The following is a 27,835-nucleotide window of genomic DNA, read 5'->3' on the forward strand; positions in this document are numbered from 1 at the left end:
TTATGGTTTGGATTTTTTTTTTCTTTGAAGAACATATAATGAAGCAATTTTTCTTTCCTTTTACTGCAGAAATATATAATTTGAGAAAAAATATTAAGATCACTAGCTCCCATAGAATAACTAAAAGAATGAAAATCAACATCTTATTTTGCCCACTTTCTCACTGAAGCTGGCTCTCGGAGCCTTTTCAATGCTAGAATCCCATAACAGAATAATACAGTTAACAGTCACTGCAGAAAAGTAATATTTATATTTCAATTCTTTTATTCAGAAGGGAATTTTATTCACCTAGATGGACAATATCAAAGGTTTCTAAATGTCATCACTCCATTACTAAGGCAGAAAAACAAAACAAGTGAACAAAAAACTGTTGCTTTGGGTAATACTGTGTCCTCATGGAAGTGAGTATTCATTTATTAATAGAGGAGAAAACATTTAGTTACGGGGATTGACATTCAATAAATTCTGGCAGGTTAAGTAAAACCACTAGATCTTGTCAGAGTACATAATGTGATTATAGGCAGGATTAAGATCAGGGTTCTCAGAAAACCTAATTTATATAACTACATACAAACATCAGAAATGCAAATAAAAACCAGAATGAGATATCACCTCACACCAATTAGTGGAGTATGCCCCAACATTTCCTTCAACATGTCAGCAGAAGCTGTAAAGAAATGTAACTTGGAGCAGCTAATCAAATGTAATGTGAGAGAAAAAAAATCATTTTGTTTCTGTTGTGAAAAAAAAACGTTTTCTATCACCTATATTCTCTATAGAGTTTACCTTAGAGCACCAGCGTGTCAAAATACACAACACTGGTCAACCAAAACCAAGTGGCATATATCTCAGTAAGCTGGCATTGCTTCAGTTCTTAACATTCACCTGCCCTATGCATAGTTCAGAATATTTCCTCCCGCTCCAACTGTCAATTGTCAATGCATGACCTTTCCAACTTAGAGCTCACATATGAGGCTAAGCATGAGGTATCTCCTATACCCAAAAAGAACCTATGTTCATTTTCTCTATTAAACAAACATATTCCCTCAGAGGTAACCCTATCAACCTTCTCTAAAGTATGTCTACCTTCATTCCACCCATGTTATTTCTCATTAATAGTCATAAGAACACTCCCCTCATTCTTATTCCTGGAATCTGTCTTCACAAATTTTTTCTTTTTTTTTTTTATTTCAAAAATTTATTTTGTGCCTTGTGCTGAAAGCTAGAATGGTCTCTATTGTTTTTTGCTTTTTTTTTTTTTTTAATTAAAGTTTACTGGGGTGACAATGGTTAGTAAAGTTACATAGGTTTCAGGTGTACAATTCTTTAATATATCATCTATATCACATTGTGTGTTCAGCATCTCTAATCATCAGAGAAATGCAAATAAAAACCACAAAGAGATATCACCTCACACCAGTTAGAATGGCTATCAACAAGACAAATAATAACAAGTGTTGGAAAGGCTGTGGAGGAAAAGGAACCCTCATACGCTGTTGGTGGGAATGCAGACTGGTGCAGCCACTATGGAAGGCAGTGTGGAGGTTCCTCAAAAAATTAAGAATAGAATTACCATATGACCCAGCAATCCCTCTCCTGGGTATCTACCCAAAAAATCTGAAAATATATATCCATAAAGATATATGTGCTCCGATGTTCACTGCAGCTTTATTTATGGTGGCCAAGACATGGAAACAACCAAAGTGTCCTTTGATAGATGATTGGATAAAGAAGATGTGGTATATATACCAAATGGAATACTATTCTGCCATAAGAAAAGATGAAATAATGCCATTTGCGACAACATGGATGGATCTTGAGATTATTATGCTAATAATAATCAGAAAAAAATCAAGAACCATATGATTTCACTGATATGTGGGATATAAAACTGAAAACAACAAAGGAACAAGACAAACAAAACTCAGACACAGACAATAGTTTAATGGTTACCAGAGAGTAAAGGGGGAGGAGGGTGGTAGATGAGAGTAAATAGGATCAAGTATATGGTGGTGAAAGGAAAAATTTTAAAGAATTAGGAAGAAAAATGTGCCAAACCAAAAAAAGGGGGGAAAAAGGCAATGGACTTCTCATAGTTCAAAATCATGTCTACAGTGACCTGAACTGTGAGGAAACAAAAGAAGTGCATATGTGGTCCAGCTGGTAGCAATATTGGAATAGAACTAAAGCACAAAGTTAAACACAGACCTGGTTTGTGGATTGATGGATCTTTTCTGAAAACCTATTTTCCTTTAGGACTGCAACAATAAGATGACCAACAGCCTAAAAAAAAAAAAATTAATGAATACATACCCTTAAAATTTCTCTCCAAATAGTGCATTTGAAGGTAACTAGTATCAATACTAGATGATACGAGTATGCCAGACAGGCAATTGGAAATAAAATTCCAATTCATTGAGTGTGTGCTATGTAGAAGGCACTGAATTAGTCACTCTACATATATAATTTCTTATCTTTATAACAACCTTCAAGGTAAGCATTTTTATCCCAATAAGCAAACTAGAGTTCATAGACGTTAAGAAAATTGCCTGATTTTCAGTTCAAATTGCTGTCAGTATTAGAAGATAATTTGAGATTGCTTAATCCATGAAACCATAAGACAAATGAGAAACTCCACAGCTTTTAATACCATCTTTGCATCTAAAGGAAATCCATCATGCTTCATCACACCCTTACTGAAGATGGAGAAACCACATCCTCATCGTTATGACTACAGCCCACAGATCTGAACTGATAGGTCTCCTGCGACCACGACCATTCTCCCTCCTCTAGGCTTTATGAGTTAATTTCTTTATTATTTTCTTGTGGGTTTTAGCCATCTAATAAGCTTTCAGTCTCATAAATCTCTAAAAATTCCCCAAATCCTATTTTGGTTCAAAACTCCAAAATTAAGACTCATATAGGAGTGCTGATTACATAAATACATAAATATTATTACCTCCTACCCCCTCAACCTCATTCTTCTAGCTCTTCAGCACAACCCAGCATTGCTCTGTTGGAACCTAGGCTAGCAATGACAACCATTCTGTGTATGGGTTGGGAAATACTTTGCAACTGCCACAACTGTTGATCCCGCACTTGGGACCAATGCATATGATACAGCTGTGAATGAATACCTGTCAGTCTTGCAAAGTCTCCAGAAAAGCTCAACTAAAAACACAGTACCCATTTCTTTCTGCATTTCACACATTGAATATGCTTAAAGACTTCAGTGCTTGATGGTCTCAATTTTGCAATACAAGTATCATTTACATAAATATTAGGTTTAGATCAATTAACTATCTCTTACCTCCTACAATAGTTAAAGGGATAGTAACAAGAATTGAGGACCAGTGAATAGTTTTGGTTCCTGTTTACAAAATGCACCATAGTTCATTGAATGTAACTGGCCATTAACTGCAAAATGTGTCATTATTTTATGTACTACAAAGAAAGAAAAAAATCAGCCAATTAATCTATGTTATACAATATTTCTCACAATTTAATTTTACATTAATGAAAGAGCTTTCAGACTCATTTAGAAAACCATGGCCAAGTGCAAGCAATACCAACTGTATAAAAACTGCTGCCATCAATTGCTCAATGCTACCCAATTTCACAGATGTTAGTTAAAATGTGAAAAAATGTGTGTGAGTCAATGAAATATGGTGCTAACGCAGAGCAGTGGTTACAAAAGAACAATAAGAAGTATTCACAAAGGAGAGGGCACAATTGCAAGAACCTAATAAAACCAATATGAAACACAAAAAGGACCGAAAAAGGCTATCATTCATACTCAGAAAAAGGACTGAGAGAAAATAAACTTAATGATAAACATCCCCCACTGCCTACCAGGTTCAATTTCTCTAATTTACGTTTCAGTGTATCCTTCTAAGAAATCAGAGACTATAGCCTAAATTGATTTTAAAAGACAAAATCTAAGCATATATCAGCTTATATTGCTACTTTAGTTTTCCGTAACAGAATAGTTTAAATAGACATCCTACAATAAGTATATACTTTGCGCTTAATTTAACAATAACATACATAGGCATTTCTTGATTATCTATGCTAATGAAAGGGCTCTAGGCACAGAATAATAAAAATTGTGGACAGTATCCTCCAAGCCTTCATCTTCTTCTTCATGGTAAGGACCTGTGCTGCATAGGATATGACTCTAACCCAGTCAGGTAGAAGGGAATCTTGCATAAGGAGTGTTGTTCTCCTCATGGAAGGGTTCCCCACTACCCAGCTAAGTCAATTCCCACAGCAGGCATCTCCGAAGTTAACTGTTGAAAGTATCCAAGACGCTGTAACGTTGCTAAGTCTTCAGGCAGGCTTCTGTTGGTCCCTTAGCTTTCCTCTCACAAGAAAAGACAGGCAGCTATTATGGTACCTTGATTAACCAGAATGCTTCCAGTTAGGTGAAGGCGAATCCGAAAACCATCTTTGTTTTAACCCAAATAATTGAAAAGCTCTCTAAAATAAATTATCACAATCTCCTGCCTAAGTTAGCATACAGATTGAATTTTTTAATTCAGGATATTTTACTTATTGAATGTCATTATTATAAAAATCTATTATTCTTAATATGCCCCTATACTCTACAGGGGTAGAATATACCTTTTAAAATATTAATCTCTCAAACTCTGTAAATGTATAACCATTTATTTCTCTTCCCAATAATTAATTCTAGACCAAAAATACACATTCAGGGGTTAATCGAGGTTTTATTATTTCTAAGCAAAAAAGCACGACATAAACAGAAGCTGAGATTGGTCAGTTTCAAATATTTACTTTCCTGTCAACTATCCATTTTCAAATTAACTCATTTAAAAGTTGTTCAATAAAATTATATTTATATATACAGGATAATAAAACATTCAATGTTAAAAATATAAAGTTCAGTTAACAATCCACAAAAGAGGTTCATTTGTTACCATGAAGCATAAATAAATGGATGGATGGATGGATGGATGAATAAATAAATAAATAAAATTACCTGTGATTGGATAAAAGAATTTGGAAATTCAAACCTTTTCCTGATATCATCGGACATTTTTGCTTCTCTTACATGTATGGATGCAGAATCTGTAACCAAACAAAAGAATATTTGTTAATCTGGAAAGGGAGTTCAAACCAATTATTCCTCAAATAACATGAAAGAAATTCATTTCAAGACAATGGAAATACAGCACAGGGCTCTACAGAGTAATCCTTGTCATATCCTCACTGTTAACCACCTCAGGCCCCAAATGCCATGATGAATAAACAAACTAAAATGCTCAACAGCTGTTGGTGTTTCCATTATAGCTAATTTTGAAACAGATGGATTCACAATACAGAAACAAAAAAATCCCAAAGTTCGAGCCTAAATAGCATGATTTTAAAAGTTCAACCACATGTTTGAAATAGAAATTAATTATTTTATCAATCAAAACTTTAAGGGAGAAAGAATCGAACTATCACAAAATTGTTTAAATTATGCCTCGCTTTGGAACTAGCGTTCATTTAAGTACTAATCCAACTGCTAGTGACAACTATAAAGCCTAGGTGAGCTTTTTCTCAGGTAATACAGAAATGACCTAGAAACTCACACATCAAAACAGATTGCTTAGGGCCGGCCAAATGGCGCATTGGTTAAGAGCTGGCTTGGGCCCCGGGTTCGGATCCCACATATGAGGGCCAATGACCCCTCCCTCTACAGCTAAGATGCTGAACAACAGCTCAACTTGGAGCTGGGCTGCCATGAGTCGCTGGCGATGATGTAGGCTGCAACCGCTGCTGCGGTGGGTTGCCATGGGCTACCGTGTGTAGCCAGCAGCCAGCATGAGCAGCCAGCAGCTGCAGTGAGCAGCTGTCCAGAAGCCGGCGACTGATCTGCCTCGCCCGGGGAAGAGCGCAATGATGGTGCCAACTTGGGCCAGTGAAGCAACATCCTCCACAACTAGACTGAAGAACAAAACGACAGCAACTTGTCTGTTCCCCTTCCCCAATTCCCCAGTGCTGTTCCCATCCCTCAATTCCCCAATAAAAATCTTTAAAAACAAAAACAAAAACAGATTGCTTATTTCCTACAAGCAAGAAATTAGCACCATTTAATATTTATATCACACCTCTCATTCCTACTGGGCTCTCAAAAAAAAAAGTATGCAAAAAAATGGGCAGGTGATAAATTGGAGGCACAGAAGTAATAAAAGGATTTCCTAAGGATCGCAATTTATCCAATTCCCATGCAGCACTGAACCCACCAAATTACACTACTTTGAAAAATAGGATGCTTCAGGTCACGTATTTATTACAGTATCACTTTCAAAAAATTTATGTCAGTACAATACTCTAGGTTACTTTATAAAAATAACAGGCTGCAAAACCAAGCTCTTCTGATCGCAAAAGGAGGGGCACCTTGTGCTGAACCCGAGACTCCTTCTACTTTCCTCCCTTTCTTCCAAAGCTCAGCTACCCGAGTGGATAATTTACCCTCGCTTTCTTCTTCAACATTAGGTCCACCTTTACACCCCTGAATTTGACGTTTCGCAGCACTGAAACAACTTGTTCTAAGACTGCAAACTATAATATGTTCCCTATCTAAATCTACTCATTAGATTAAGCAGGTCACAATATCTTCAACTTCCCAGTTGTTTTAATTTCACCTTTCTTGAAATTTTCTTCTTTTCAACTCCATAAGACATCATAACAGAATTATCCAAAGTATGTCCATGGGTAACCCAGGATAAAAAAATCTCCACGAGGAGAAAAAATGAGTCTGTAGAGATATATATTGCCATCTTGAAGATTCATTCACTCACTTAACAAACACTTATTAGGTACCTATTGTGTGTCAGAAACTGTTCTAGGTGCTTAGGCTACATCAGTGAACAAAACAGACAGAAGTCCCTATACTCATGGAGCTTACAGTCTAGCAGGAAAAGGTAGACATAAAAAAATAATGATACATAAAACATAATATGCTAGAAGGTGATAAGTGCTATGGGAAAAAAGGGAGTAAAGTAGATAGAGTAAAGGGGATGAGAAATGGGGGGAGACACCCTTTCTATTTTAAATGTGGTGGTCAGGGTTGGCCTTTTCTAGAGAGGGTGGCATTTGGGAGTTGATAGCCATACAGATATTTGGGGGGAAAGTATCACAGGCACAGAAAACGGTGAGTGCAAAAGCCCTACGCTAATAAAGTGCTTAAATCCTGTTCCAGAAAGAGCAGAGATGGATCAGGCACAAAGTGAAGAGGAAAATAACAGTAAATCAGAGTCAATGAGAAGCCAGGTAGTAGACCACTGGAAGGACTCATGCATTGATCCTGTGTAAAACGGAAAACGACTACAGAAAGAGACGGTGGTAAGATTTTAATAGAATCACTTGAGGTAAGAAGTGGTCAGATTGTGTATATCTTTGAAGGTAGAGCCAGTGTGCTGGCTAAAGGATTAGATGAGAGTATAGGAGAAAGACAGGGTCAAGGATGACTCCAGGGTTTTTGATCTGAGCAACTGTTTTTTGTTGTTGTTGTTGTTTTTTAGCTGAGCCATCCTGCTACCTGTTGGCAGCTCAGCGGCTGCTCAGCTCGGGCTGGACTCGAACCACTGTTGCTCAGAGCTCAAACTCTTGAGCAAGCTCTTAACCAACTGAGCCACTCGGCCGGCCCAGAGCAACTGTATTTTTAATCTCAAGTTTTTGGGGACATTTTACACATTAAACAAAACAACTTATATATTACTTACCATGGCATATGTTACAAAAGGTAAATATGCAGGTGCCATCAACTGAGATAGAAAAACAAGTTTTGTGGGGAAAGACCATGAATTCTACTTCGGACAGGTAAGTTTTAGATGCCTAACAGATATACAAGTGGAGATGTCAGGTAGAGAGTTGAATACATGGCTCTCTAATTGGAAAGACAGACCTAAATAATAGTGCATATTATTAAAGACTCTGAGAGGTTCTAAAACAAGAAGTTTGACTAACTTCGCTTAACCCAGAGTTTATCAAACTTACCTGATCATGGCACCCATTTTTTTCTAGAACTACTGTTAACAGTCTAGACAACCAGCCTTTCCTGGGATACACATTGGGAAACACTGCTGTACGACTCCCCCTATTCCTGTCCTCTCTGCCGCTTGCACTCGTCTCCCTTCCTGAAGGCACCCCCAAAGCCTTGTACTCTCTTCCTTCACGTAAACTCTCCCAGAGGCTTAATCTAGTCCCTATCTCCAAATCCTTCCCTATTCTCTCTGATAAGGCTCTAAAACACCAGAAATTAAAGATGTCAAAAACAAAACAGATTTTCTCTCATAAAAACTGTTTGCATTTCGCTTCATCTTTTCCCAGTTCTCCTCTCACAATATCCTCCACCACCATTCTCTAAATCCAGTCAGTCACAGAGTCAACAGCATTCTTTCCAGCATCTCAAAGTCTACTTTTCCTCTCCATTTCTAAACTCATCATCTTAGCTCCTCATGCTAGGCTTACTTCAGTAACTGCTTAGTCTTGCTTGAGTTCATCCCGTACACTGCTGTCAGATTAACTGTCCTAAAAATGCTATTTCCATCACATCATTTCCCCGTGAAGAATTCAGACTGGGTTTTCAATAGCCTGTCAGATTAAATGCAAATTCTGATTCCTAGTGTTGAAGCCCTCCAACAGTCTCACCTATTCAACTTCATTTTCACTATTGTTTAATTCCAATCTGGCTAAAAGCATTTTCAAAATAGTCCCACAGGCTCAAAATCTGCTCATTCCTAAGGGATTTTACTTACGCTGTTCTCTCCCACATAAAATGCCCTTCTCTATATGTTCCCACTATTTAAAGATGAAATTCCTTCCATAGCACATCTTCTCTGTTAAGCTTGTAGCCACAGCTTATAGTAATCACCTTGCTCTATATTCCTTCCATACTACTGCATTTGGTCTGACCCATGTCATCAAGTGATTATTTACATTAAGATTGTTCATATTTTTCTGTAAAGGGTCAGATAGCATTACTAGAATCTGCCATTGTGGCAGGAAAGCAGCCATAGACAATGGCTGTGCTCCAAAAAAACTTTACTGACAAAAACAGGAGGCAAGTAAATCATAGTTTACGACTCCTGGTTTACATAATGACTATTTTTTAAATTAATTTCTAAAATTTGTTGACACAGTTGCTACAACTGTCATTCAAATTTGTCCCTGTGCTTCCAGGCTCAGGTAAGAATATAAATAAGGTAAATTATACATCTTTTATAATCTCAAAGATGGAAAAGTACCCTTTACCAAAGAAAATGAACTTTTTTGTGCCCCTAAACTCTGAACAAAATTTCTCACATTAGGCTTTATACATAGAATACAGAGTGATATAATATAACAAGCAATATTCTCAATAACATAAGCAAAAGGGAATTTTATGTTACTTCTTTTTTAAACACACCCTGGATAAAACCATGGGTATAAAATGACATGTAATTCAGCAAAAGAGCCTCAGCTAACGGGGTCCAAGTGCAGAGTTTTTGGGTGCTCTAATCTAACTCAGTAGAGACTTGTATAGTATCCAGAGAAGCAGACGGTTAGACATATCACAGAATAGACTTACCCAAATGTCAACAGTGATAGAACTAAATAGGAGAAAATGTGGGGTTATACTCTCTGACCCTGGACCAGAATTGGGGGATTCCAAAATCCTCTGGGGGCCAGATGAGCAGCTGGTTAGGCTAATGGCTTATTATGGCAGTGAAGAAGCCAAACCATCCAGAAAGACGGCTGTCTCCAGGAGGTGGGCCAGTGGAGTCAAAGAGTACTGTTTTTATCAAAATTACCTAAGTATAGATGGCAGATACCTAAGCTTACAAAAGACAGCCCTTATTTCGGTGTGACACTTTAGAGAAAGAATATCTTTTTTAAACCTACAGTAACTTTATCTTTTCTAACAAATAGTCATTAAGCATTCTCAGAACCACTACCCAAGCTGGAATATGATTTGATATCATCTTTGATTTGCTATCCTTGGGCTATAAATTCTAAGTGTCTTTCATCTCCTAGAGACTTATATTTCAAGGTTAATCACAACCATTTGGCCTTTCAGGGTATCAAAACATCATATTCTCTTAGGGAATTCAAAAAAAAGTGCATGTGCTTGCTTAGCATTGGCAATGTAGCATGTGTCTCAACTTCCCTTGGGCATTGTATACATTAAAGAAAAATAATTTATATATTACTACTTACCATGGCATTCTTTACTAAAAGAAAACTAGTCACAATACGGAGCAAAAAAAAGAGTTACAAAAAAAGATTTGCGTGATTTTAAAAGATTTATCTCCAACCTGTCTTTGTGCCTTTTTTGTCTAATCTAAATCAAAAAGAATTTTTAATGAGGTCTTTAAGTTTCAAGTGAATCGAAGCATTTGTTTAACTTAAGCTATTATCACTTTATCTGCTGAGGTGTTTCAGCCCCATAAGAACACTTCCAGGAAAACAGAACTATCAATTGCACACACTCCTGAAGTACTAAAGGGGCAGCAGATAGATAAAGCAATTTAGGTTTTGAATTTTCTCAATAGTTTCTCTAAGATAAGAAAATATACAACCATCTATCACACAAAAGTATTTAGTGTCAAACTTCAAATGAAGGGCACGATCTGAAAAACAAGAGAAAAATCTACTTAATTATATTCACAAGTACTATGAGAAGCCAGCAGAGAAACTATGCAGGGTAGCTGGCTGGGGTGGGATAGGGTGGGGAGGGTGGAGTTGTCTATTGGTCTGAGAAAGACTTGACTTTGCGCACCTGACTACCAAATGTCTCTACAGGAAGGGCTTAGAGCAGCAATGTAGGTAAGGTCAGGGCTACAGAGAGCACATTCTTGAAGCTAGTTTATATGAGCAATGTCATCAGCAGGCTGATACAATTGTATACTTCATTCACATTAATGGGACCCTGTTTCAGAGACACACAATCTAGGACTTTTTTTTTCTAACACTTTATCAGTTATTCCAATTATCAGTTATGCTTTTATTTAATTTCTTCTCCCACACATTATGCTGTGGAACCATCCTTCTGAGGATTTTAAACACATATTTTGACAATTTTTTCTTGTTTATTACTTTGTTAAATAGCTTACAGAAAAGCGGATGGGCACAATCAATAAATTGGAACTGATTTTATAAATGTATTAAAACTGTGGCTCAGGGGTATATTCCAGACACTCCTAGTTGCTTTGTCCTGCCCTTTAAAAAAAAAACTGTCTATATTTTTCAACCACCCACCTTGTTCTGTTGTCCAAAATGTATATCTTTCTTGTTCTTCTTCCTGCTTAGTGTCTCACCTGCCACTTCTCGGTACTTAAGTATTTCTGCACATCCTCTCTAGGATCTGGCAGGTGGGTCTGTTTCATCGCCCTGTATTAAACCCTGACACCTGTTAGAAACTCAAGTTGAGCCTCAGCTCTTGCTTTAAAAGCTTCAAAATCCAACTGCCACCTCACTCTCAAATGAACAGGACAAGAGAATTAGAGCCCTCCTAACTATTTACATGATTCATAAAAATGGAAAGATCACGGGGAAATCGCAATGGAAAGTTTTTAAACACTAAAGAGCAGGTATAAGAAACTAGTAATTTTTAATCACTACATTCTCAAAGAGATCACTAAGTCATTGTGAAATTAAGCTCAGAGTAGAAAATACTTTAATGTTAACCAGTAATTTCAAAATTAAGCCAAGGTAGAGGGCAACTAAGTGCGGTGACAGAGCCACTTGGTCAATATTATAATCAGAGAAGACAGAAGTGCATAGATATGGCAGAGATGGCTAACTATCCTTCAATATCTGTGCTCTCCTTTTTCTATATTAATACATAAAACTGTAATCAGCTTCAGTACATTTCCTACTCTCAAGTATGGTTAGGTATGACCACGTGTGTGATCAGGTTCTCTCCACTGGAGATCAGGCAGACGTGACGTGCCGCAGACTGCTTCCTTTACTCTCTTCCCAGCCAACACTAAGTCTTGGCAACAACTCAGATACAATCAATCACATGCATGAAGACAATGCCTCTAGGACATGGTTAAAGAAGCAAGAGGGGGGCCGGCCGAGTGGCACGATGGTTAAGAACTCGCTTGGGATGCCAGAGGGCCCCGGTTCGGATCCCACATATGAGGGCCAGTGACACTGCCCTCCACAGCTAAGATGCTGAACAACAGCTCAACCTGGAGCTGGGTTGCCATGAGTCGCCGGCGACGGCGTAGGCTGCAGCCCCTGTGGCAGTGGGTTGCCATGGGCTACCGTGTGTAGCCAGCAGCCAGCGTGAGCGGCCAGCAGCCGCAGTGAGCGGCCGTCCAGAAGCCGGCGACTGATCTGCCTTACCAGGTAAGAGCGCAATGATGGTGCCAACTTGGGCCAGTGAAGCAACGTCCTCGCAACTAGACTGAAGAACAAAAGGACAGCAACTTGTCTGTTCCCCTTCCCCCAATTCCCCAGCACTGTTCCCATCCCCCCAATTCCCCAATAAAAATCTTTAAAAAAAAAAAAAAAAAAAGAAGCAAGAGGGAAGGAACCTGGATCCCAAAATGATAGCTTACAGCAGAACTGCATGCCTGAAACTCCAACTATTACATGAGAAAGAAATAAACTTCTACTTTGTTTGAACCATTGCATTTTGGAGTCTCTTTGTTGCAGTAGGTAGTGCTTCCTTAATAATACTGTGGACCTGAGATCATCTCCCTTCCATACTTTCTTCACTGGAGAAATGAAGAAACTGAATGTCAGAGAGATTATTCAACTTGCCAAAAAGGCAAATTATCCTGGCAGTTCAGGTGAGAAGGGAGGCTTCCTGACATCCGACCCAGCGTTTCCCTGGACTGTCGGTAACATGAGAGGCACAGCGCACATTACTGCATCACGTCCCAGGAATTTTAAGATCTACAATTAAAATGCTGAGCAAATTATGGTGACTATGAACTCTCACCAGTTGCAATTTACTAAACTACATCAAATTCCTGCCTTTACTGCTGAGTTCCTTCTCAGATATATCACATGCTACTTACTCATAGATTTTGAAATAGGAGTCTAAAATAAAATCAAAGCAGGAAATTCCAAGTTAGAGCTCATTGCTGTCCAGGAGAACCAGGCATTAAAGCAAGAAACAAAACAATCAGCTTGAAGAATGCCTGGTTTTCTGTTATAATATTTTCTCTAATTATTCTTAAATAATCTCTTATGTCATATATGTGTATGTATTTATACATACTATACAGAAGGGAATATAGATGAAAAAGTTATTTTTTAAAATCAAATGACTTACTTAATTCTAGAATTTTTATAGTATCTGATCTAAGTCTTAAAAGAAGTCTTCAAATATCTCCTTTATGATAGCTTTTTCCAATATTAATTTTTAAATATTTTTGCTCCACCAAAAGAATACTTAAGTTGCTCAGTACATTTTTTGAATAAATATTTTATATTGATACAAAGTAATCTTTACAGTATGTTTGTAATAAAACTGATGCCCAATCACTTTAAAGATCTTACTGACCAATCAATGTCTAATCAGAATAGCTAAAATCTCCATATTCATATTACTTCAAATACCATTCAGTTAATTAAAATTTAGTAAAACACCACAGATGTATTTTATAGGTATTTTACTTGTATTTCCTCCTGTCAAAAATGACTCAAATTTTGTTCACTGGTTCGCTAAAATAATTTACTTGTTAGCAAATATTAACATAGTACAAACTGAAGTAGTTATGGGGTAATAATGTGACATTTGGGATTGTCTATAAAATACTCCAGTCCACATCTAAGAGAAAAAAAAAAACAGAGAGAATGATAAAACAAGAATATCTAAATGTTGATAATAGGTGGGTACACTGAAGTTCACAACTATTCTATTTTTACATATGTTTGACAGTTTCCATAATAAAAGTTTTTTAGCCTGTCCACCATGTGAGGACACAGAGAGAAGGCATTGGCTATGAACCAGAAATAGGGTCCTCATCCAACTATGCTGGTACCCTGATCTCGGACTCCCAGCCTCCAGAACTGTAATAATTAAATTTCTGCTGTTTATTTAAAAAAGTTTTTAAAAACCCCATGTATGTGGTTCTTAGTAGGGGTCAGGTGATATTCTAAGTATCTTACCTGTATTAACTCATTTAACCCTCGCCATAACCCAATGAGGAGATACTCATTTTACAGATGAAGACACTGAGGCACAGAAGAGTTAGATAACTTTCCCATGGTCTTACAGCAAGTTGGAATTTAAATCTAGGTTGTCTGGGTACACAGATACATTCAAAAGCCTGAAAAATATAAATCATGGGTGAGGTGTATTTTTGCTTGTTCTTATTTTCTAATTTTTTCCACAAGAACATGTTTCCATAATTTGAATAAGCTACCAAAACGTGAAAATCTTTTTTCAGATACTAACACATTCTTTAGAAATAAAGGAAATGACTTTCTGAAACCCAAATCACTGCACATGTAGAAAACCATCATTAAAGTGTATGTTAAAGTAAACAGCGACAAACTAGGAAAATTTTAAAAATGGTAAAAGATTAATTATTTTGTTAGCCATTTCACCAATTTTTTATGGAATGAGTAATATTGAAAAGAGGTCAAGGTAATTTAACTGGATTCAATTAAGACCATTTAAAAACTTCCTCCATTTTCAAGGAGAAACATAATCATTTCTAAAGTTTTCTCAATTAGACTCTTGGGAAATTTTATACCAGAGTAAAAACCCTTACTCTTGAAAAGAATTATGTAGATTTATTGTAAATTAAATGGCAACATTTCTCTTGAGTGCTGCAAACTGACCAATCAATTTCATTTCTTATTTTTCATGAAAACTAAATTATTAAATTTATGTAGAACAGTTACAGTTATTTTAACTTGCATTCTTAGTAGTAATGAGAGCTGAAGATCAAATGAGCAAAGGAATTTTACAGGAAGATAGTAATATTCCCTGCTGTTGATTAATCCAGTGTAGCCCAAGGTGGATGTGGAAAAAAATCTCCATATTCCAGTCCTGAATGGATACAATCACAAGACAATATAATCATCACACTGTTAGAAGAACCATTTGGAAAATGTTCAAATGAATGAGATGAGTAAGTGCACTATGTGTGAAGCAATGTCATACATGTTTTGCAACACCTAAAATGAGAAAACATCTTTAATCTGATTATGTTTATAGTCTTACATACCTCTATCATCATGATAACAGAGCAACCTGACAGAGAACAAAGTGTATGGGGAGATAAGAGAGGGTGGTAACTGGATGCAAATCCTGGCTCCTGCATTAGCTGTTAAAATTAAGATTAATTGAGGTGGCCGGTTAGCTCACTTGGTTAGAGCGCAGTGCTCTTAACACCAAGGTTGCCAGTTTGATCCCCACATGGGCCACTGAGGTGTGCCCTCTAAAACTATATAGATTGAAACAAGTACTTGACTTGGTGCTGATGGGTCCTGGAAAAACACAGTTCCCCAATTAAAAAAAAAAATTAAGGTTAATCACTTACTACCTTGAAGACTATTCCCTCATTGGTTAAGTATGGGGACATTGGCATCAAAAGGTGGTGTGAATAACAATATGAAGTGTGCCTACTTAAAAATGTGTCTCCTCCCTCCCTTGATACCATGTGGGATAGTCAAGAGAGGTGAATGATGTAAGAGAATGAGTTTTAGCAATAAGTAGGGCATCTCTAATCAAAGACCAGGGTGGAATCTTGTATGTGAGGTACCAGATGGAGAAATAAAACATCAGCCCCAAGGTTAGGAAATGCATAAGATTCCCATTCAAAATGGATCTAACTTCTCACTGCTGAAAACCTTTCAATGGCTTCCCATTGCACTTTGTAATAAAATCCAATCTCTTTACCACGGCCAAAAGGTCCTACATTACTTCGTCTCACAACTCTCGTTCAATCAGGGAGCTTCCGCCACACAGACCTCCAGTTGGCTCCATGAACTTCCAAGTTCTTTCCATGTCTAGGTCTGGAACACTTAAGCCCCTCGTTGTTCTTGCCCTTGTTGTTCAAACAGCTGACTTCTCTCACCCTTCCCATCTTCCCTTGAGTCTTCCTGACCAGCCGCCCCCCACCCCCACAGCCTCAAGTGATTCCCCACCAGCTACCTCCAGTGACCTACCCTTGTCTCCCTCATAGCTTTGATCACAATCTCAGACGGTCATCATTTACTTACTTCTGCCACCCCTCTCTACACCCCAATGGAATGCACTCTTGAGAGCAGGGAGCTGGTCTCTCTTTTTGACCACTATAACCCCAGCATATGACAACTACCTGTTCAGTAAGGATTCACTGAATAAACACAAAACATGACGTGGGATTTAGAATACCACGTTGGAGCAAACAGCTCCTCTGTGCCAAGGACTCCACAGAACACTTTAAATAACTAATCCTATCAGATCATCACAATAACTCCTAGGTAAATATTATTAAGTCCATTTCCCACATAAGATAAAAGGAGCTCAGAGAGGAAGTAACTTGCTTGAGGTTCTACAGTGGTATTAATAGCCAGGATGTATTGAGAATTTTACCACGTGACAGAATTTTACTGTCAAGTGCTTTACATGTATTCTCTCACCTGATATTCAAAACAACCTCATGGCACAAGTACTATCATTATCCTCATTTTCATACAAAAACCAAGTGAGGCAAAAAGAGGTCAAAATTAATTGCCTAATTGTGTAAGAAGAGCATTTATAAATGGTGCAGTCAGTCTCCAAAGCTCACATTCTTAACCACTCCTCCATAAAGTGTGGTTGACATAGAGTTTTGGTAAAATTAAGATAATCCATTAGAGCACATCACTCAGAACCAGGCACCTAACACTTTTTAAGTGTTAGCTATTATTCTTAGTCTAAATCCAACCCTTGTTCTTTTCTATATTGTGCTGCATCCCAGGGAATCAAGCAAATTAAAAAATATATATAGTTGGGTTTGGACAGTGCTAAATCGGGTTCCCAAAGTAGTTCATCAGCATATGCAAACAGCTCTGTATTTCTGAATATACTGCAATCCAAAAAACATGTAATCAAGTCTAATTGCAAAAGTTACATATTAAAGGGGTGTTCCACGCCCAACACAAAAATTAACAATCTAAATTTAATGCTTATCCTTGCGGCACAATCATCAGAAATACACCTCCCACATCTATTTATGTTCTTTGATTTTATGCTTTTATTTCATCATTGACCATTCAGTTTAACTCCAATGAGCAGCTAACAAAGGCTAAAGATTGCCCACTTTCACCACGGCAATTAATGTGAATCTGTAATAAGTCCATGTTTCTTGCCACTGATATCAACTCCTTCGTATTTACATTTTCAATTTTTTAAATAAATATTCATTGACATAGATGAAAGCAATTATTTACACAAATGATTGCTCAAACACTACCACACAGACACAGATTGCTATACTGCTTCAAATGAACGTTTGGCTGGCAGGTAGCCCCACCATGTGACAGTTCAAAACACAGCTCAGTGAGACAGGGAAATCTCTGTGTCAATGAGTTTACTTGTAAAGCATGGAGTTTGAAATAACAGTGGAGGGGTGGCCAGTTAGCTCAGTTGGTTAGAGCGCAGGCTCTTAACACTAAGGTTGCCAGTTCAATTCCCACATGGATCAAGGAGCTGCACCCTCCACTAGATTGAAAACAATGACTTGACTTAGAGCTGGTGGGTCCTAGAAAACACACTGTTCCCCAATAAAGTTTAAAAAAAGAAATAACAGTGGAATGTTCTGGAAGAAATGTCCAGAAGCAGGAAGATCAAGAGGAAGCCACTGCATGTTCTTTCTCAGTTTCTACAGCCGCCTCAGAAAATAGGACTTGAACTATAACTTAACATCACATTCCAGGCAAGGAGACTATGACGATAAGGTGTATGAGGGGTCACACTGCAGAGCTAGGGCTAGAGTCAGACAATTTCTCACGTCCCTTCCAGCTCTGAGAGGATTGTAACCAGTCCTCAAGATGTAGGTCTTCTCACTCACCCTAAAGGGGCCAGCTTCCATTTGCATAGCAGTTGCCCCTGCTCAGACACTAGTGAAATATCTCAAGCAGGAAAGTTTCCTCACTGACCAAGCTTGCTGCGCTATACTCCTGGACTTTTTTTTTTTTTTAATTTTTTTTAGCTGAGCCATCCTGCCACCTGTTGGCAGCTCAGCTCAGCCAGGACTTGAACCGCTGTTGCTCAGAGCTTGCACTCTTGAGCGAGCTCTTAACCAACTGAGCCACTGGGCTGGCCCTCCTGGATTTTTTAGTTTCTTGCAGGAAGCAGCTGAGTCTTATTCACCTACTGCAAAACCTGACATGTAATAGCAGTTAAAATAATGCTTTTTGAGTTACTGTGTTAGCACTGTACCTAATACACAATAGACTCAAAAAAATGTTAGACTCAGAATTCTGCTGTTTGTTTTCAGATCGACTTTCCCAAATAGAAAGTGACAAATAGAAGACTCTATATCTGTCTCACTGACTCATGAAACAAAGACCAAAATAAATTATTAAGAACTAGAAGTAGAAAAAGAAAAAAAAAACCAGAAGTAGAAAAATAAATGTGTAAACAATTTTATTTTCAAATTAATACAATAAACAAAATTCAGTTATCCACACACATTTAGGGTTTGAAAATAATTCATTCTTTTCAGACACGCCCCTTTCACCCAGCTTTTTATTTTATTTTTTTAACCGATCAAAAGCTTTTGAATAGGTAGTATAAAGATGAATTTCAGCCAAGTCCAAATCCCAAATCAGTGGAATCCAGATTAGTGAGATTTTATTACACTGTTATTCATTTTGGTACATTTTCTTAAAAAAAAAAAAAGTCAAAGAACACATGCAAACGCTCACAAGACTGGTTCTTCAGTGCTTCCAGCTGAATATAATAGAGATGGAAAAAGGGTCTTTGTTATTTGACTACATCATAAGTTTTACATGAACGCTTCGGTTGACAGCTATTATTCATCATAGCTTTGCTCTTAATCTGCTACAAATTACAACCCTTTAAAATCCCGCAGCATCACCTTTGTGTATTTCCCACTGGGGTAAAAGGCATTTTAAACATGTAATTACCCAAAAGAGTAACATTCACTTATCTTCTATTGCACAGCTAACATTATATATGGCTGTTTTTACTTGTAGGGTGCTTAATAATCAGATATTAGTTAACCTTCACAACCATCCTGGGCAGAAGTTCCTTAGGAAGTCACTTCACATTAACAAAGAGACATCAAGCAGCATATTCACGAGTCAGAAGAGGATCCTGGAATGAAATGCTGATATCCAGTTGGCACAGTACAGTGTGTAGAATGTCTTTCAGATAAAGGTAATTTAAGAAATAATATTTCAACAGAGGAGGAGGGTCATGTAGCTTTTCATGAGTACTTTTTTTTAATTTCACAAATTTATAACCAGTACATACAATTTCCATATGTATGGGTTACATAGAACTTTTGAACACTATGTTGGAAGTAAATGACTGACTAGATGAACAGCAGCAGCAGTTCCATAGGCTATCAACTCACAATGAAGCCAAAGTTCAAAGAGCTTCGTGTCACCCTGAAAGACCCAAATTGAAACACTACCTATGAAACTGCTCCCAGTCTGGCTTCCCTCCAAAATGATACAAAGGTCCTCAAAAGCCAGATCAGCTCAGGAGCAAGGCCACAGAAATAAGGCAGAAACAGCATGGTTCCCAGGACTACAAGAGTCTCCCCAAGCCTTACCCCATATGCAATTCCACAGGGAACCTAGCACAATAAAGCTAAAAGCCTGGGGTAGGTCAAAAACTAACCCATGCTATGGGAGTGGGCAGTCAAGCTACTACTTACTGAGCATTTGAGCTTAGTGTTTGGCACTTCTTGGCTATATCCCAAAGTGTCACACACATTCAAGTTCTATTCACCTCCCATTTCAACAGTGTAAGAATACAAAAAAAAAGGCTTAAAAGCAAGCATCTTTTATGGAAAGTTATTCGTTGACTTATCTAAAAGGTAGGCTAAGGAATATGCAAATAAAATACTGATCAGTAATTTAAAACAGTAAGAATTGTAATAATGTAAAAAATGTTTATGATAGAGTAAAAAATGTAAATTTTGGGGCCGGCCGAGTGGCACGTTGGTTAAGAACTGGCTTGGGACGCCAGAGGATCCCGGTTCAGATCCTACATATGAGGGCCAGTGACACTGCCCTCTGCAGCTAAGATGGTGAATGGCAGCTCGACCTGGGGCTGGGCTGCCTTGGGTCCCCTGCTGCAGTGGGCTGCCATAAGCTACCGTGTGTAGCCGGCAGCCAGCGTGAGCAGCCAGCAGCCTCCGAGAAAGGCCATCCAGAGGCCGGCGACTGATCTGCCTCGCCCAGGAAGAGCACAATGATGGTGCCAGCTTGGGCCAGTGAAGCAACATCTTCCACAACTAGACTGAAGAACAAAACAACAGCAACTTGTCTGTTCCCCTTCCCCCGATTCCCCGGTGCTGTTCCCCTCCCCTAATTCCCCAATAAAAATCTTTAAAAAATAAAAAATATAAATTTTTATACGCAATCATAAACACAGTCAAGTTTAAAAATACACACACACACACAGAGGATTAAGAAAAAGTAAACATGCAAAAATGTTGAGGTTATTTCTGGAAAATAGGATGATGAGTGATTACATCCTATTACATTTCTCTTCGTAATTGCTACATTTAATTTTTTCCCCTGCAATGGGTATACATTACTTTTCTACATTAAACAAATTATTTTCTTCAAATAAAAACATAAGATCAGTTTTTTATGTTCAATAAAAAAATTAGTGATCTTATTTACTTACTTGAAACCATGGTCTTTTATCACTGTCTAAAGAGGCAGTTTCACCACAGCACACATTCAGATAAATAAAAAGTCCCACTTCATCCAATTACATTGCTTATTAAGAGGTATTTAATGAGAAAGTCACACCTTTGAGTTATTAGAAGCTATAATGGTCCTGCAGAGTTCCAAACAACTAAGCTAACAGAATTACCTTTGATTCTAAATTGTTTGCCAGGAGATTAATCCATCTGCCCCTGAAAAAAATTAAGTGTTCCTCCAGTGTGTTTAACTTCCTCCAATCTCATTTTAATCAAGCTGTTAGCCTCAGTGGAGAGAGCAGGTATTTTTCAACAGATTTACTGACGTATAATTGATACACAAAGAAATGCACATATTGAATGTGTACATTTGATGAGTTTGGACATATGAAACACCCATGATACCATCACCACAATCAAGGTAATAGACACATACGACACCTTCCAAGGTTTCCTTGTGTGCTTTTGTTTTTGTATGTGCGTAAGAAAACAACAGGAGAGATACTCTCATACCAAATTTTGATGTGCATAATACCATATTCACCCATATTAATTATAGGCACTATGCTATATGATCTTTAGAACTTACTCATACATGAGAATAGACCATAGGAGGGCATATCATACATGTAACATAACTGAAACTTTATAGAAAGCAGATATTTTTCATTGCTTAAATTGCAGTACAAAGAGTTTATTTCATTTTAATTTTCCAAATGCATATATTACATAAAAATATTAGTCATCACTAAGTAAATTTTAGGGAGGTCTTTCTGTATGTTGGCATCTGTCAAAGATTAAACAAAGGCCTTTCAGTTACGGTGACATTTGGACAGAGGCCTGAAGGAAGTAACGAGCGTTCCAGACAGAAGGAACATCAAAGCCTTGAGGTGGAAGCACGCTGGGCAAGTCCAGGGAGACCAAGGACACTGGTATGGTTGACACGAGTGAGCAAGCCGGGCAGTCAGAGACTGCCAAGTGAAGCAGGGCCAGCTCTCATAAGCCCTGGAGGCCACTAAGGGCTTTTGGATGTGCCTGAGTGAGACGGAAAGTCCTAGACGGGTCAGGACAGAGGGATGGCATACTTGACTATCATTTTAAAAAGATCATTCTGACTTCTATGGAGAATAGACCATAGGAGAGCAAGGATGAAAAAAAACCAAGACCAGTTAGGAGGTTACAGCAATAATCCAGGAGAGAAATCACGTTGCTTTAGAGGAAGAGATTGCAGATGGGGATGATGAGCAGAGGTCAGATTTCACATACACTTGGTCAGAATTTGCTAATGGATTGACTGTGGAAGGTAAGAAGAATGAAGAATGAAAAAAAAAAATGAAGAATGACTCCAAGGTTTGAGGTTCTGACAACTGGAAGAAAGAAGTAGTCATATGCTGAGATGCAGGAGACTAAGCGAGTTCATGCATCTGTTTCTAAAACATTACAGCAAAGCATGAGTCTCCTATGTCCTGGATACAATTTACTTTTGTCCGTGTCCACAAGGAAAGGCTACATGATGAAAGGGTGCTAAGCGTAGAGCGCAAGCTTCATCCACTCTCGATTTTATATGGGATCAATCTTGACTACACACAGCAAATGTTAAAATTTGTAAGCTCAGCTCGAGCCTGATACATTCAATTTATACCCAATAACAATGCTGTTGACAATACCTGCCCCAGTTCTACCCACTTTCTAATCCCTATAAGGCCTCAGTGGCCCTGTAAGCCCTAACTATCTTATACAGCTTAAAATCTTACAAACTAAAAACAGAGAATTACAACACAGGGAAGGAGGAAGGTGAGACAAGCAAACTAGTAGGTAGCAGGTGGGTAGATAGTCCTCACTTCCCCACGTCCCCAGCCTTCACTGTTTATTCCATTCCATGTCTCCTTCCAAGCTTTATGTCAAATGCTCACTCAGTACATTCTTAAGGCAATTTGTTTATGTGTAAATGCAGGACTTGGGGAGGAGAGAAGGGAAAAATTAGTTATTAAGTGATATTGTAAAACTGATGTGTGAAGAATTAAAATGTATTCATTTCTTTAAAAGTATATTTAAAGATATTAATATACAATTGACTTGGAAATGAATCATCAATTGTTGTTAAAACTATGAGGTTGAAAAATGACAGGAACTTCATATTAGAGGAATAAGGATGACCCCACCTGAACCCACTGATTCATTTTAGCATCACTAAAAATGAGAAAATGCTCTCATGACATGAAAGAATAAGACATACACAGAACCCTCTACAGCAGGGGTGTCAAACTGGCGGCCCGTGGGCCGCATGCGGCCCTCGAGGTAATTTTTTGTATACTCGTCTTCAGTAGTTAAAGGGTTAACGAGGGAATTGTGTGTACGGTATTGCCTCGATCTCCCCTAAGCGCTATTTTCTTCATAACAATTTTTTCTATTTTCATTTTATTTCAGAGCATCGTGGGCCACAAAAAATTACCTCGAGGGCCGCATGCGGCCCACGGGCTGCCAGTTTGACACCCCTGCTCTAAAGAATACTGTTTCCTATAAAAATTCAAAATGGATCTACAGAGCTCTCTACATTTAATTACCAATGTATAGACACCACAAGAGGTAGAGGAACAAGGTAGACCAAGCCACTTTCAGAGCAATAGGTCAAATTCAGAATTTGGGATATTTTATAGGACAAATGACTGTTTCTCCAACAAACCAATGACATGGGAAAACAGAAGGGGTGGAAGGACTGTTACAGTATAAGTGACATAATAACCAAATACAACTTGGGAACCTTATTTGGATTCTGATTCCAACAAATCAACTGTAATAAGACATTCTTGGCACAACTGAGAAATTCTGAAATATGGACTCAGTACAAGATGATATTAAGGACTTGGTGTTAATTTGTTAGCTGCAATAATGACACAGTAATTATATCTAAAATTAAAAGTCCTAAAAATAAAAAGTCCTCATTGTTAAAGATAATTACTTTTTTTTAAGCTAAAGGAGAAAGCAGATCAACAAAATGTTGATTTTGTTGGAACTAAGTTCACTTACTATACTCCGTGTGTGTGTGCGCGCGCGCGCGCAAGTTTCTGCAATAGGGTGTTTTTAAGAATAAAGTGTGTGCAAGTTTCTGCAATAGGGTGTTTTTAAGAATAAAGCAAAACAGAAAAAATAAGTAACCAAAAGTTGTAAGATTGCAATGTAAACTGTTTAAAAATGTATTACCATTTACAACTGCTAATTTATGTGGCGTTTCCCTTGATGGTATGCAACAAAAGCAAAATATTACAAAACCAAAATACAAAAATAAATTGGAGGTTGAAGCACTTAAAAGATTATCATTTTCATTCATAATCACTAATTTCAAATGCTATGCTCTGTTCCGTGAAAAAGCCGTGTATGCAAAGCGGCCGCCAAAGTACTGAAGGAGCTGACTGAGGTCACAGAAGGAGGCAGGAAGTCCAGCTTGTGGGTTAATGAGTTACATAGGAAACTTACATACAGGAAGGGGGTCCTGGGAGGCGACAGGACATTCAGATCTGCGCATCTTTTACCACTCTCCACTAGTCCCCCTTAGAGATGGGCCTACGTTCTAGGAAAGGAATGCGTGGGTGGTTAGGGGGGAACCAAGAGGCCAGATACGGAGGCCCTGGCGCCAGGGTGAACTAGAAACAGATAACATCGAGGGCACCTTGCCCCAGAGGAAGCACTGTGATTAGGGAAATTCCGTGATTAGCCCAAAGCCTCTGAATATATTCCAGAGTCCACCAGGGGGGAGGGGAGGACTCAGAGGTCCGGTGCATTCACTCAGAAGCTAAGCAGACAGATCAGATTCAAGATGGAGTCAGCTCTGTACCGACACGCTCATTATATAATAGCTTCAAGATTCTGACTGTGTTTATAACAATATGCTATAAATTAGTATGTAAAATAACTTTATTTTGACTAATAAAAATCTCTCTTACCTTAAGTTCTCAGGAAGATATTTGGGGGTGGGGAAAAGGAAGGTCCAATAGTTTAAGAAAAAGGTTTGCATTTTTCTGCCTGAGACTATTCTTTTCACATATTAACTCTTTCAGCTTTGCTTTGAACAAAATGTTATGATGTACAATTCAAAGTGAAGAGGTTGCTATTAAGTATACAAACAGCAGGTATTCTATGAAGGTGATTAGAAAATGTGATACTCTTCTTCCAAAAAATAAAAAGCCTGGATGTGGAAAAACACTCACTAGCAGACCTCTTTAAAAGACAAAACAAAACAAAAAACAGTGGGTCACAAAAGTACCTGCAAGAAGAGGCCAGAAATTTCCTCAGATAATAACCCAGAATCTGTTCTTAGACTTTTTCCATAAAACATGGAAGAGATACTGAGGCCTGAAAAATGTTAGGTACCAAAAGCCTACCTTTCATTCAGTCATTGGATAAATATTTATTAGATGCCTACCTTGTGCCAGACACTGTACTAAGTACTGGGGATACAGACAAAGCCCCTGCCTTTATAGATTGCATTCCTAGTGGAGGAAAGACAAGAATAAGCAAAATAGTAGATACAGCATTTTATAAGTGTTTCGTACAAAAGTAAACCAGGTTAGGGGGACAGATGTATGAAAGAGGGGTTCCAATTTTAAAGAGGGTGGTCAGGGAAAGGCTCACCAAGGCAAAGACTTAAAGGAGGTGAAGGAGGAATCCACAGTCTCCAAGAAGAGGATTCCAGGCAGAAAACAGCAGGACAAAAGCCATGGTGAAAGCATGCCTCATGTGTCTGAGGAACATCATAGAGGCTAAGTGGGCAGATTTTGTGAGTGAGGGAGAGAGTATTTGGAAATGAGTTCGATCATGACAAGCCTCAGCTGGCCATGGCTAAGACTGCCTTTAAACTTTGGGTGGCAATGGGAAGGCATCAGAGGGCTTGAGGCAGAAAAGAAAAGAAATCTAACTCATGTTTTTTTAAAAACTCACTTCGGCTGCTCCACAGGTAATATTATAGAGGGCAATGAGAGAACAGAAGAGGCCATCTAAAAGGCTATGATAGATTGCAAAATATGGCCCCAAATTCCTCCCAATTCCTATATGCGTCTCTTTACAAAGTGACTCTGCTGCTCCCCTCATAAAGAGGTAGTTTATTTCTCCATCCCTCTGAATCTGAGCTGTCCCTGTGACCCGCTTTGATCAACAGCAGAGGAAGTCAAGTTGTGGGGATTCTAGGTCTCAAAAGGCCATACAGCTTCCTCTCAGTCTTTTGCTTCCATTGGACCACAAGTAAAGAAGCGCGGCATAGCTTACTGGCCCACGTATCGCAGAGATATCCCAGCTGCAGCCCCCAAACCTACCAGTCCCCATTGCCACATGAGTGAGCACAGGCCAAGACCAGCAAAAGAATTATTCCCCCTCTCCCACTCCCCAAGCTCAACCCAAATTACCAACCCCGGAACCATAAACTAATAAATGATCGTTACCTTAAGACACTAAATTTTGGGAGTGTGTGGTAATAGATAACTGCTACAGAGGCTTTGGCAACATCAAGGACATAGACAATGGCAGCTTAGACTAGGGTGAGAATGGTGGGGAGTGAGAAGTTCTCAGATCCTAGATTTATTTTGAAGCTATGCTTTCCTAATAGTTTATATGTGGATTTTAAGAGAAAAAAGAAGAGTCAAGGATGACATCCAAGTTTGGGGCCTGAGTCATGGAAAGGATGGAGTTTCCATTCACTGAGATGGAGAAGACCGTAAGTGAAGCTGAGGAAATAGGGAGGAAATCAGAAGTTGAGCCTGAGACTTCTGTTAGTCATCCAAATAGAAATGCTGAGTAGGCATCTGGATGTATGGAATCTGAAGTTCAAGGGAAGAGGTCCAGGCTGAAGATATAAATGTGAGAGCTAATAGGGGTATTACTGATATTTAAAGCTGGTGTTTAACGCCTTAATGATACGATCGAGGGAGTATAAAGTCTAATGATTCAGCCCAGGAGCATTCCAATGTTAAGAGGTCGGAGAGATAAGAAATAACCAGTAAAGGAGTTTAAAAAGAGCAGTGAGGTAGGGGCAAACCCAAGAACTGTGGCATCTTTAATAATAAGGAAAAAAGTGTTTCAGAAAGTGATCAACTGTTTCCAAAATGCTGATAGGAAATAGTAACTATGTGACGGGATGGAGGTGGTAGCCAACTTACAGTGGTGATTATTTTGCAATTTATAAATATCAAATCAACACATTGTATATCTTAAACTAACACAATATTATGTGTCAATTACTTATCAACAAAGTTGGAAAAAATGCTGTTAGGTCAAGTAACAGATAAGTAACAAATAAGTAACAAACCTGTAGACTTAGCAAAATGAAAGTCATTTGTGACTTGAAGGAGAGTAAATCTTTTTAGAGTGATAAGGAAGAAAGCCTGTTTGAGTTTAAGAAAGAATGGGAGGAAAGTAATTGGACATATAAGTATACTTTTGCCAATAAAGGGAAAAAAGAAATTGTGTGGTGGCTTAAGAAAGAAATGGGGTCAAGAAAGAGTAATTATTTTTAAGATAGAAGAAATAACAGTATATTGATAAATTGAAGGAAATAAATCACGAGAGAAAATGTGATCTTACAGGGAAGGAAAAAAAATCCTATGCATGAGTGGGAGTTGTCCTTAGAAACACAGAGACTGTTTAACAAGACTCTAGGTCCTACATATAACAGGAAAGAAATCAGAAGTAAATGCCCACCTCCCACGTACATGGCAACTGTCATTAGTATCAAGGCATTTTTCACTCTGAGTCCAGAACTGACCTGAAAACATTCAGCATAACCTTCCAGATATCCTAACAATAGATGAGAGTTGTCACATGTGACAAAAAGTATTTGACAAAGTAGTCTGGAAGCCCAAATGTCAAAATACAAAAGAGTTTGGGGAGCCGGCCAAGTGGCGCGGTGGTGGTGGTTAAGAACTGGCTTGGGACCCCAGAGGGCCCCGGTTTGGATCCCACATATGAGGGCCAGTGACACTGCCCTCCACAGCTAAGATGCTGAACAACAG

The 27,835-nt window shown here is 38.3% G+C and overlaps 1 protein-coding gene across 1 annotated transcript in view; it reads right to left on the bottom strand.

The window, feature by feature from the left end:
- The window catches only part of FOCAD (focadhesin), a 302,193-nt gene that overhangs the window by 267,780 nt on the left and 6,578 nt on the right, over positions 1 to 27,835 (bottom strand). Inside the window, exons 2-3 of the mRNA XM_019668206.1 lie at positions 5,003 to 5,091; positions 2,209 to 2,283 (exon numbers count right to left, since the gene is read on the bottom strand). Of these exons, the coding sequence (XP_019523751.1) occupies positions 2,209 to 2,283; positions 5,003 to 5,059 (132 nt within the window). The 5' untranslated portion in view covers positions 5,060 to 5,091. The remainder of the gene's footprint in view (positions 1 to 2,208; positions 2,284 to 5,002; positions 5,092 to 27,835) is intronic.

The sequence above is a fragment of the Hipposideros armiger genome, unplaced genomic scaffold (genome assembly GCF_001890085.2).
Source record: "Hipposideros armiger isolate ML-2016 unplaced genomic scaffold, ASM189008v1 scaffold_520, whole genome shotgun sequence".
NCBI lineage: Eukaryota > Metazoa > Chordata > Mammalia > Chiroptera > Hipposideridae > Hipposideros > Hipposideros armiger.